The sequence below is a fragment of the Mastacembelus armatus genome, chromosome 6 (assembly GCF_900324485.2).
Source record: "Mastacembelus armatus chromosome 6, fMasArm1.2, whole genome shotgun sequence".
Taxonomy (NCBI): Eukaryota; Metazoa; Chordata; class Actinopteri; order Synbranchiformes; family Mastacembelidae; genus Mastacembelus; species Mastacembelus armatus.
The window spans coordinates 18,291,026-18,303,682 of record NC_046638.1 but is presented as its reverse complement, the minus strand read 5'-3'; the positions used below and the strand labels follow the sequence as shown (position 1 = coordinate 18,303,682).

At 40.3% G+C, this 12,657-nt stretch overlaps 1 protein-coding gene across 2 annotated transcripts in view; it reads right to left on the bottom strand.

The window, feature by feature from the left end:
• Window positions 1–12,657, bottom strand: part of cdh13 (cadherin 13, H-cadherin (heart)) — a 365,066-nt gene that overhangs the window by 80,946 nt on the left and 271,463 nt on the right. For both annotated transcript variants that reach the window (XM_026310825.1, XM_026310826.1), the window contains exons 13-14: window positions 4,824–5,057; window positions 2,118–2,336 (exon numbers count right to left, since the gene is read on the bottom strand). In XM_026310825.1, coding sequence (XP_026166610.1) covers window positions 2,118–2,336; window positions 4,824–5,057 — 453 coding nt within the window. The remainder of the gene's footprint in view (window positions 1–2,117; window positions 2,337–4,823; window positions 5,058–12,657) is intronic.

The window sequence follows — 12,657 nt, the reverse complement described above, 5'->3', positions numbered from 1 at the left end:
TTTAATTTTGTTGAATGAAAATGTAGCCAGAGAAATAAAGAAAGCTACTGTTTAATGCCACGTGGCCATGCACACTGTACACGAGGAGCCTGGTGGGCCAATACAGAACAAAACAGAAGAGTTTAATCTCTACACCTTTACTTTTGCCTCTATTTCCCATTCTTCCCCTCTGGCTCTTTTTATTTTTCTTCCCCTCATCTCTCTCCTGCAAGGTCAGAGTTCAGTATGGAGATAAGGGAATTGAAACCAGATCCTCTGTGCCTCTCTGTCAGACTATCTGACTATACACTGCAGTGATCAGTCCCCTCTATCTATCCCCCAGCACAGGTCTCTGTGATGAGCTTGAGCAGGAGCCATCTCCCTTGGCACACGCGTGTGTGTGTTTGTGTGTGTGTGTGTGTGTGTGCGTGTGTGTGTGTGTGTGTGTGTGTGTGTGTGCGTGTGTGTGTGTGTGTGTGTGTGTGTGTGTGTGTGTGCACATGTGTATGTTTGAGGTGATGTTCTGTGTTTCAATTGGTGGAACCTCTGTTGCCCGGCTCTAAAACTGTATTCCCAATAAACACACACACACACACAGGCACACACACACACACGCACACGCACACATGCACACACAATCCTTGTTTCCTCTTTCTGTAATCTCCAACCTCTGGCTCCAGGGTAACACCACTCAGAGCTACGTCATGTACACAGGCAGAACACCACAAATCTGTCATCTGGAGCAGCTATTTAGTTAATGAATGCTACTGTCTATCACTGTACTGCTAACAAAAATGTAATGAATGCTACTGTCGTTTAGAGTAAAAGGACATCTGGAGAGAAGATTCTCCTAATGTCATCTCGCCATGTCTACCAAAAATCATGCTTTCTAATTCAGATATTGTGGCTGCTGCCATGGCAACTGCACATAACAAAATATTTTTAAAAGAAGAGCATGAAAAGCTAACTGACTCTTCCAGCGGAGATGATCACAGGATCGCTGCCATAAAACTTTCCACGGGGTGGCTGCTTGCCCACAAATGCTGACACAGCATCAGCTTACGTTCACGATTACCGTGATTGCTTCAAAACCGCAACTAATGGTCTATCAGCGGTGGAGTGCGGTCTTCTAATGCTGCAGCTTGGTTCGCGTTGTCAGTTTGATTCAATACTTTGTGTCCTGAGTTTTAACAGAAGTTGCAGGTAACTAAGTGCTCCAACTGCCACATTAAAAAACAAGATGATGAATTCTTAAATATGCAGCTTTAAACAAAGTCCTCCCATATGCTGCACAGTCATCTGCTATGAATGTTTGGAGAAAATCAACAGATTGATCCATATCCTAAAGGAAGATTGATAGGTCATGCTAGATGGTGTGATTTACAGACAGAGCAAATGAGAAGATGAGAGGCAGAGGTTATGTCTGAAGGCAGAGGTTTATGAGGAGAGTGCAGATGACAGGTAAACAGAAAGAAAGAAGAGCGAAGGAAGTGATAAAGAGAGGGCTGAGGGATGACAGACAGGAAGTGGGCAAAATATGAAAACGGCAGTGATCAACAAGATGAGAGGATCAATAGAACAAGACAAGAAAAATAGAACAGAGAGCTAAAGAAAGAATGGGAGACATGGCTGTGATTTTTCTGATCATCTTCATTTCAAACACAAGAGCCCAACTATAAACGACCAAGAACAGGCCCAGACAGGAGACCTGGATCTGGTTGCAAATTGTTTTTCTTCTCACTAAACTAGCAGTTGGACGTCCTCCATTATGTTTGTGTTGTGAATGGAAGAGACTGAATTATTCATCCTGTTGCTAATGGCTTGAATGAGAGTTTCAGAGTAAATACAATTTTGACTTCCTGGGGAGTGCTGTAGTGGTGGTGGAAATATATAGAAATATTGAAAACAAAAGACACAGTTTGCCTTAGTGAATGCACATTTGTCATACGCATGAATGTAAATAGTGTGTCAGTACCTGTGCACACAGACACACGGACATAAACACAGATGGGACTATATACCCACCAAACAATGTTTTAGTAGTATGAAAAAGTATCCTAATTATTCTTATTATTTGTCAGTGTTTTGTAGTGATATTTTACCTAATGGCACACTGTGGTGGCTGTGATGGTACTTACGGAGTAGGGTGAGCAGGAATGTTGCAAGCAGCCCAAGAAGGCTGGCACGGTGGGAGTGGGCAGAGCTGCAGTGCATCCTGTTCTTCTTGCAGACGCACACCTGAACTTTGACCTCCGTGTTGTTAGACAAAGGGGGTACCCCAGAGTCAGTGATGAGCAATGGGAGCTGATAGTTGGCTTTCTTCAGACTATGCAAAAGCATGATTTGAGAGTGTGTGGCTGTGGAGGGACACAGAGAAGAAGAGGAAGGTTTAATGGAGTGGATGGACAGTAATCCCCTATCATGTATGTACTGCTCTTCTATCCTGCTGTAACAGCTGCCTACTTTGCAAAGCAACACTAAAATCATATGCCTCACGAAAGTGGTTGCCAAGCCACCCATGACAACTGAAGCAGCACAAACTGGCGCCACTTAGGTTATGCAAGATTGTTACATTTTGTTGCATCATATTTTATAATTCCTTGAGAGACACAAGAGCAACTGTATAGTGGAGCCAGTTTACTTCATGTTAAAATGTGTCACTATATCCAGACCGTATATTTCACCAGTCTGCCAGAGCTGTTAACTCAGTGTTAAGTGACTTTTAATTTTGTACTGAATATAGAAAACTTACATTGTTCAACTGTGTGCACAAAACTATGAAAAAGGTCAACTGTAAAGAGCAGTAAACACTTGATAAATGCAGAGGCTCTTCTTTGATAAGCCAGAGAGCAGTGTGCGGTATGATTTATAATGTATTTATATTCTCCTGATGGATGTCATTGTTCTGCAATGTCCAGCACTATGTTTTCACTCTATACTGTGTAGTACTGTGTACTGAGTCAATAAACAACATCAAATCAAGAAACAAGAGCAGTACTATCAGAGCTCCCTCATTACCATTAGACTCTACTACAAGTTTAAACAAACACACTGTGGCTTGACACATAATTGCATTTATCATGTTACATTTCAACAACATGCATTTTAATATTAAAGACATAAAACTTATGAATGTATGAAAGGAAAAACCAACATAGAGAGTCACCACAGTTCAGAGTCACCACAGGCCCTAAGAACAACTTCAGAGTTCCCTGGCATAGATCTTTCTTTTCAAGTGTCTGGAAGTCTGCTGCCAGGATGAACATCATTTGGTCCTATAGCTGCTCATATGGGTTGAACTCAGTTGACTGCAAAGGCCATAGTGTAGCATATGATGCATGTAAAGTATCAGTATTCATTATGCTTCTACACTTATTTATTCAGGTTTTCCTTTTAAGGGAATAGTTTGACATTTTGGAAAATACTGCACACATTTGCCTTCTTTTTAGTGTGATCTTCAAAGAATGTTATCACAGCTAGATGTCAATTAGATTATCTTAGCATAAACTGGAAACTGGGTGGTCTGGTCCTTGTTTTTATACTTTGCTTAGTAAAGGGATTAAACAATTGGGAAATACGTGTATTAGATAGTGAGCTTTAGAGAATTTGTTACTTCTTACCAAGCTATCTGTTCTGTCTTTATGCAAAGCTAAGCTAATTAGTACATGTACCCTCATATTTATCCACCAGACATGGGTGGTGGTTTTCCAAAATGTCAAATTATTTCTTTAATCTTTCACCTATCTATATGATAATAGTGGATAGCAAGTCTAGAAAGTCTAGATTCCAACCTTTAACTTTAAATTGTTAAATTTAAGATTTTGTAAGAAAATAAAAAATAATAACACGCTTTTAAGTGTATCCATGAGTGTTAAAGAACATTTATTTATAATTGTTCATTTATTTATTTTTATACATTTATTTTTAAGTTATTATAATTCATTTAACAAGAATTTAAATGTTCTGCTGCATTTGGAGGCACACAAAAACATGATTCTTAAAGAGCGATGTACTGTAATGTCAAGGCATCACTGTACCACTGCCTCCTGCCTCTGGTTCCACACATGTACATGCACACACAGCTAAGACGAGAACAGTGCCGGTCCACCTCACTGGGAGCTCTTTCTCGGCTGGCCCTATCTATCTTTTCCAGCGGTGGTGATTGAGGAGTGTCTGTGTCTCCCTCTCCTACTGTCAGTCACAGCTAATACCTCTGGGCAGGTTTTAGCTCTGCTCTGTCACTCAAACACACACAGACAGCACTGTTGTTCACGCAACCCTAAATCAATGTCTTGGTTGTCTGTCTTTCCTCCTGCCTCCTTCCTTCCTTGTATCATTTTCCTCCTCATTTTCATCCTGATCATGTGATCCATTTGAGTATGTGGAATGAAGTCGTCTCTGCACTTTAACACTGTGTGACAGCGTATAAAGCTCAAATGGACTGACCCTTAACATTCTCGCAATGAAATTTACTTTTGTGCTTTGGCAGCTTTCTCTCACCCTTCTCAAACCTCCTATGTCTTCAGTCATATTTTTATTCATACATTCTCCAGGGTGCTTTCTTGCAAATCTGTGAGAAACCCTTCAAGGCGCTTGGTGAAAAGAAAAATAGTGAGGGCATAAAAGAAAAGTGACTCTGACACAGTACTCTAAAACCTGCAATCTCTTGAAGTTATTGTTGGTTAACAATTGGGCATTTCTGCCTCTTCTATCAAAGATTTTTTTTTGACTGCTAAAAATCCTGATGCTTTTCAATAGGTGAGACATTTAGTTAACTCCATTATGTTAAGCTGTTAAGCCCAAATCAGGAGCATGCAAATCTTTTAAAGAAACTAAATACTCACAGTTTACCCTGGTAACCTTCCATGTTCTGTCTAGACCAGGCTGTTTTCCCAGTTCTATTTTAAAAGGTGCGCCGTTGGGTGGGAGGTCCTTGTCCCGCCCCCCAACTATGGCAACATTCATATCATGGGCATCTTCACATACTCGTGCTACTGATGGAACCACATAGGGGGCGTTATCATTGAAGTCTTCCAAGTCGATGACCAATGTGCCAGTACCTGTGGCTGGAGGGCTCCCTGGAAACACAGAAAACAGAAATTGTACAAGTATTAGAATAAAAAAATGCACAAAGTCCTTATCAAATAATCAAAAAAAAAAAAAGACTGCACTAGTGTATGGAGCTTAGGTGGAGTAATTATCTGGACAGACATGAAAAGACCGGTAATACGTTGTGGTGCAGTCATGATTATTCTACAGTCAGTTCTCTCTTAAATGTTTTCAGTTCTGCAAGGATGAAATGTTTTCAGATAAACTCTAAGATCAATAAGATCCAGCTCTTTTCCACTTGTTTGACCTAAACTAACTAAAACAAACTGTGTTTTGTTTGATGTGTCATTTCAGTGTATAAAGAGCATGAATCACAGTGGCTCACGTTTTGCAAAACAGCATTTTGACTTGGCGCATGGCCGGCTGCTGTGTTGGTATGAGATTACACCTTATTAAAGGATGCTGGTTTAAAAAGCAGCTTGGCTCTTTTCTAATACTGCTCTCTGTTTCACTGCGATTAGAGCTTATTAAAAAACCTACACTGCATCCACAACAACTCCAGAGGTCAGTCAGCAATTAACACCTAAAGACAAGATCTGTAATTGGAAAATGGGTCTCCTCCACCTTTTCAAGGTAAAAAAAAATATTTGCTGACAATTTAGGTCAGAGAAAGGGGAAAAACAAGTTAAGATATATGTGCAATAAATGTCAAGTGATGTTGGAATGAAACTCAGTCTGGGTTTTTATGGTGCCGTTAGAGGAAGCTGCACACACTGAGCAGTAAATGTTCCTGCTGTGAAATGCTGATCAAGTGAAAGTTAACTTTTTAGATCAACCATAAAAACTAACTAATGAAACAAAATGACTAAGTTACAATATGACAGACAGGTTTTGTGACAGTGCCATCATCCGCAAAGGATCATTTTAAGCAATGTGTGAATATTTTTTTTCTGATCTATAATTGCATGTATGCAACTTGTGATAACTAACTAATACCTTTTAAATTCTTCTTTTCTAACAATTAAGATTCCATCCACCCATCCATCCATCCATTATCTATACCCACTTATTCCTTAACCAGGGTCACAGCGATCTGCTGGAGCCTATCCCAGCTGTCTTTGTGTGAAAGGCAGGGGTACACCTTGGACGACCTGATTACCTATCATGCATGGATCTACTGCACACATGGATCCTGGGATGCTTAACAGGATTCTAAAAGTCTTCATCAAGAACTCAATGAGAATGTGGAAAACAAACCTAGAGGCCAATTTCAAGCCCATTGCACAAGTCAATATTAAATGTGGCATCTATCAAAGAGATGCTCTATCAAGCCATATGTCAGGAGTGAACGAGACGTTGACTCACTGATCCATACCATTAGGATCTACAGTACCGACATCAAAACGTCATTCAGAAAGGATAAGTCTCATGGTATGGTAACAAGGAGAAAGAAGGCTGTCAAAACTGAGAGATTGTACTTCCAGAAAGCAACACAGCAGACGTTGAGGACAGCTACAAGCATTTTGGAATCCTACAGATAAATGGGGACCATGGAGAGTCCACAAGGAGAACAACAAATGCCAAAAACCTACAAAGAATAAAGCAAGTCCTGAGAAATCAGCAGATACCATGCTGGCATAATAAAAGCCTGGCCAAAAAATGGAGGTAGAGGCCACTGATATCAAGACAATAAAAATTCTTTGAATATACAGATGGTTTGTGTCACCCTAAATCCTGGATCCTGAGACTGTACACTAAATGGAAAGAAGGAGGCCAACACTACATGAGTAGTAGTAGTCAGTAGTACTGACTACATCAGGAAGATGGGCCCAAGCAATGATGTACTTAGCAAATACTTCAGGCAGCAGAAAAGGAAAAGTAGGAGTCATCATAGAAGGACAAACTCCTGCAAGGTATGCACCACCAACAGATGGAAGAAGTGGCCAATATTGAAAAATCCTAGCAGTGGCTGGACAACGCAGAAAGACAGCTAAAAGACATCAAAGGAGCACTAATCATGGCAGCACAGGAACAAGCCCTAAGTACAAGGTCAGTAGCGGTGTATCAGACCAGACAGGATACCATATGCAGGCTGTGCAAAAAGCAGGGTGTATGATACTAGCAGCCAGAGCATACATAGAATGCCACAACCAAGTGGCCAGCATACGGTACAGAAACATCCATGCCAATAATAGACTGAAAGTCCCAAGGTAAAAATGGGAAACACCCCTGAAGGTGGTTGACAAACAGTAGAACAGTGATAGATGTAGCAATTCCAAGTGCAACATCAGAGAGAAGGACCATAAGAGACTTGAGAAATACCAGGGGCTAAAAGAAGAGCTGGAAAAGATGTGGAAGGTGAATGGGCAGTGGTCCCCATGGTAATTGGACCACTTGGAGCTGTGACCACAAACTGGGAGAGTGGCTCCAACAGATCTCAGGAACAACATCTGAGATATCTGTTCAGAAGTGTGCAGTCCTAGGAACAGCTAAGATACTGTGCAGGACCCTCAGGCTCCCAGGCCTCTGGTGGTGGATCTGAGCTTAAATATGAACCTCTATATATACTCATATATAGTGACAAAAAAGACATCTACAACCAATAAATTTAACAAATGTTACACTATCATGTGTAACGCAGTCTGTAGTTTCTGGTGTGTTAGTGTCCCCACATCCAATAAAGGGTCAGTAACATTAACCTAAATTCTAATGGCTTCTAGTACTGGCATCTACAAAGTGGGAAAATAGTGATGTGCTAGTCACGGTAAAGGATATATATTGCACTTTCAATGTCATATAGAGTGTAGCATGGGTATAAACAAGCACTGCACTAGTCTTATGCCACATACTGCAAGTTCTTTCTCTGTACAATAACTGCTTACCTTGAAAAATTCCCCAGGCAAAATAATGGAAGTGTCAGGCATACCTGAAAATACTTCACATGGAAAATGTTTCATCCCCATGCTGCATTTTTTTTTTCCCAAACACAGCCTCTTAAACAGAAGCATCATAAATTGTTGCCCAGAATGCTATATCCATCCAGTGGGGCAATGGAGGCAAGTGTCCAAAGCTAAACATTTATTAGTTGTGTGAATGCATGAGTATCCAGTATGTGAAGTGTAGCGGAAACCTTCAAGGTAGGTGTAGGTGCTGATTGGCTACAATAATGGCAGTAATCCAACTTCATATACACCCATACAGACACCTTCCCACACAGATACAAGAGGCTACTCTTCCTCTCTGCATTCCCACCAGCCCACATGCACTGGGTCAATTACAAAGCTGAAATACTCAGTTGCAAGAACAAAAGTAGCAGTGGTAATAGTAATTAAATAAACTTTGATCAGATTTTTTTAAACACCCTTATTTGAAACTCCAGTTGGGTATAGCAACACACACAATTTTCAGTCAGAACAGAGAAAATAAGAGTAATGAATGAAGGATGGTTGAGACAGACATTTCTATATTTACCTGTAACTAAAACATTTTCTGCATAAGATTCCTTTATAGCTGTCTGCAGAAAAGAAAATCATATGTACAACAACAGTGTTTATTGGATAATCATCATAATCTGTTTGTTTGCTAAGCTCAAAATGTTTTCATTCCCAGCTGTAAAACTGTCAGCAGACTGTGATTGTGAGAACCCATGATCAAATCAAATGTAATGGTAGCGAGTTTGGTATTTCTCCTGTATAATAATCATGAAATGACTGCTATCTCTGCAATTGGTTGCTTTCTCTATGCACACAAGGAGTGAAAACAAAAACAGCCAACAGCCCTTAAACTATACTGTAGATAAGTATGGCTGTGGCAATATACCGGTAAGCAGCAGATCAAGAGTAGAAGAGGAATTACTTCAGCAAAAGCAGACAGAAAATGTTTTCAAAAGCAAATCAAAGATGGTAGCTCTTCATGCGAGACCCTAGATAATGTATTATCACTTCAGACATGAGACCAAGGGTTTGTGGATGGAGACTGGATCTCTGTCAGTGGAAAAGATGCAAATTTCAACCCATTTGACAGTAGGAGAGGCTGTTTCTGTGCTTGGCTAGCTTTAAATGAAGCTGTTTGTCTTCCTAAATGAATACTACCCACACCTAATCACTCTATTTCTCCGCTCCTCTCTTCTGATCCTCCTTAGGTCTACTGCATCATGCCTGTGTCATTATCATCCTCCCTCAGCATCAGTGACGCTTGTCTGCTGGCCTCTGCCTCACACCGCTTTGTCACTAAAGTTCTGATTAAACACACTGCAAGTTGCTAAAGGAGACGGGAAATTTATGGATCTTTTCAGCAACAGTACGTCTATCCAACTCTGCATGTTAGGCACTAAAAAGAAAATAAAAAGTAAAGCAGATGATATTAAAGGAAGAAGGAACATGGAGGAAGTTACTGTGCTGCCAAAAGCAGATGATCATTTTCAGGATCATGAATATAAAAAACTGTCCTATTACTGACTTGCTGGAGTTGTTCAATGGAGTTGTTCAGTGTTCGATGTGCAAATGTATTCATCACAACGTAGTAACCAAACTGTTCTGGTTGGTAGCACAGGCTTACTGTCTAATTAACAGAGGTTTCAATCTACAAGTAAAGTTTTTGCAAAAATGTCAGTATAAAATTCTGAGCCCATAAGAACACAAAACACAGATTGACCATGTAAAACAAGTTTAAAAACAGGACAAAGCTCCACGCTTACTGCCTCTAAGGAAGTATACATTTAATCCTGCTGTGTATGCATGTTTGTCTTTAGTCTTCATCCACACATTCATTATCTATACCCACTTATTTCTAATTAGGGTCACAGGGATCTGCTGGAGCCTATCCCAGCTCTCTTTGGGTGAAAGACAGGGGTCCACCCTGGACAGGTCACCAGTCCATCACAGGGCCACATAGAGACAAACAACCTCACACACTCACACTCACTCCTATGGGCAATTTAGAGTCACCAATCAACCTGACATACATGTTTTTGGACTGTGGGAGGAAACCAGAGTACCTGGAGAAAACCCACACAAACACAGGGAGAACACGCAAAATTCACAAACTTCACACAGAAAGGTCCCTGACGGGAGGTAAACCTTCTTGCTGTGAGGCAACAGTGCCAACCACTAATCCACCGTGCTGCCCGTCTTCTGTCTCTTCCTCGAGTAATTCAGATAAAACATGTACTCACAGTGACAATTACAGTAGTCTGTATTGCCTGTTGGATGGGCTGGCCCTGAGGACTCATAGCTGTATGTCTATGAACCTGCTATTTTTAAGCTCTGTAATGATTTTTGGTTATTCTATAGCCATAACTGTTTATTTATTCATTTACTTTGCTTTTCACTTATTAGAGATCTCAACTGTCATAATACTGTATTCACCTTTTGATTTACTGGTATGTGCTCATAAAATAAAGAACTGGTCTATTTGCAAATTTGTATGATGATGGTGATGACACTAAAATGAGGCACCACCAAAACCGATACATTTCATCCTAAAGGGTTGGGATTGTGACGTGAATGTGACAAGAACAAAAATTACAGCCCTACGGTGGCACTAGACGAAAAGTCAGGGGATCCTTAAAAACAGTAGCTTTCATTCTCTGGGGGCCATGAATGCCCAACAAAACACCACTGGCATTTCTAGAACCACACTGCTAGCATTGGGGAAAATTCATAGCACTATACTCATTTGCAGTACAGCCTCTATTTATTAGGAGAGACATATTTCTGCCCAGCCCATGCCTTTCTGTCTTTTGTATAGTTTGCTTCCCCTCAGCAGTGGTCAGCCTTGGGATTTGCAATGTGTTATAAAGTTTAATCCTAGTGTGCCTGCAAGTAAATTAGGTTTTGTCCAATTTACAGTAATCCAGTCATCTTTGAAGCTCTAACATTTTGCATCTTGCTGACAGGTTAAAATGACTTAAAGTGCACTAATGCACTTTTTTCCTCTCCTTTTTTCATGGGCTGCTCTGCATTTTTTCTTATTGGTTTAATTTGGTTGTAGCAACGCAGAAAGTTTTCAAACTTGCACAAGCTAAGTAACTTCTATTCAAGTAAAAATTGTTTACTACACAAATGGGATAATTAATAACATATTATTGTCACTGAAAATGTTAGTCTATAGTTAAAATGAACATTACGTAAGTGGAGACTGAGTGTGATAAAATGGTTTCACAGCGGGAATTACACTAATTAATGAGTGAGATTAGGTTTAATTGTCTCCATCAAAGTCCCTCAGTATTAAAAGGAGCCTATGAGTCAGTTTAGGCAGACAACTCCAGTAGTGGTGCTGCACTCAACATATCACAAACTCAGTGAAACATATTTAGTATATCAGGTGTGCCCTGTAATAATAAAATGTCCAATTTAAGATGACATACACAGCTCAACGTTTTGTTCTGATACAGCCCTGTTACACTACTCATTTCCAAAGAATGTTCATAAAACTGGTGTGAAGGTTTTATAAAACCCACCTCCACCCTGCAACATTATGTTTTCATTTTAAGTTTCTCTGCCATGAGATTAGCTTGTACTTGTGGGGAGTAACTGTCCAATCAGCATTGAGCTGGCTGACAGAACTGTAAAATATAATCCCTCCACACAATAATGGCATGCTATTTTAAATAATACTTGCCTATAGACAGTAAAAGAGAGACATATGACTTTTTAACAGAGTTAAGGAATATAGATATTTTCAAACTCGGAGTGGTCACGATATTCAGGAAAAAAAATGTTTTATAGTATATTTATTGATTCTGAAGTCAGTAATATGTGGAAGAACAAAACAATGGTTACAGGCAAAAACATAAGTTGAAAAAAAGCAGCATAGGGCAACATCATCACCTCCAACCTCCTGCTTTGGTTTTGTCCTCTTTCTCCATCGCCCATTGTCCACCAATACTCTTGACACCTCCTCCTGCTACTGGCTGGCAGTTAGACAGCGCTGTTATTCTCCCTTCTGCCCAGAGATGAGAGGAGCAGGCAGACTGATTAACTCCTCAGGCTGCCGGGGCTTATCCACAGCTACAGGGTACAAACTGAGCTTCCTCTCCATATCCCTCTTTTTCTCCACTGCCTCACGCCAAACATTCTTTTGCTCCCAGAACTTTAGCTTTAGGCTAACGCTCTCTTTCTGTCTGTCACTTTTTGTTGTTATCACTTTAAAGTTCTTTTTTTCTGTTGTCTGCACTTCTCCTCCCAATGTTGTCGACAAGGAATGAAAGACAGGTTTGTGTCCAGCAGCAGGATGAAGTGTACCAATTTCTGCCCCTGCATGCTATGGTGAGTATAAAATCCATGATCTGTTTGTGCTTGGTCTTTCCTCCTCGGGGAAAATGTGTTGTAGCAGTTTTATGAGAGGAGGTAAGGGCAGGAAGCACAACAAATTTGAAGTGGGGAAGGAGTACAGCCAGTTCCATTTTCATTTTTGGCGAAGTCATACATTTGATAAGTTTCTCTTACTGTGAAATAAGTCTGGCAAGTGCACCCGTGGCCAACGGTGAATTCACAAGATTAAAAAAACGCCCAGTTTGCCACCAAGGACAAAGCTGAAAAAAGACTATTTTTATCTGGCTACATTTCTTTTTCTCATTAGAATAACCATTAAATGCCAGGACAGCTTAGGTACAAACATCCAGTGGAT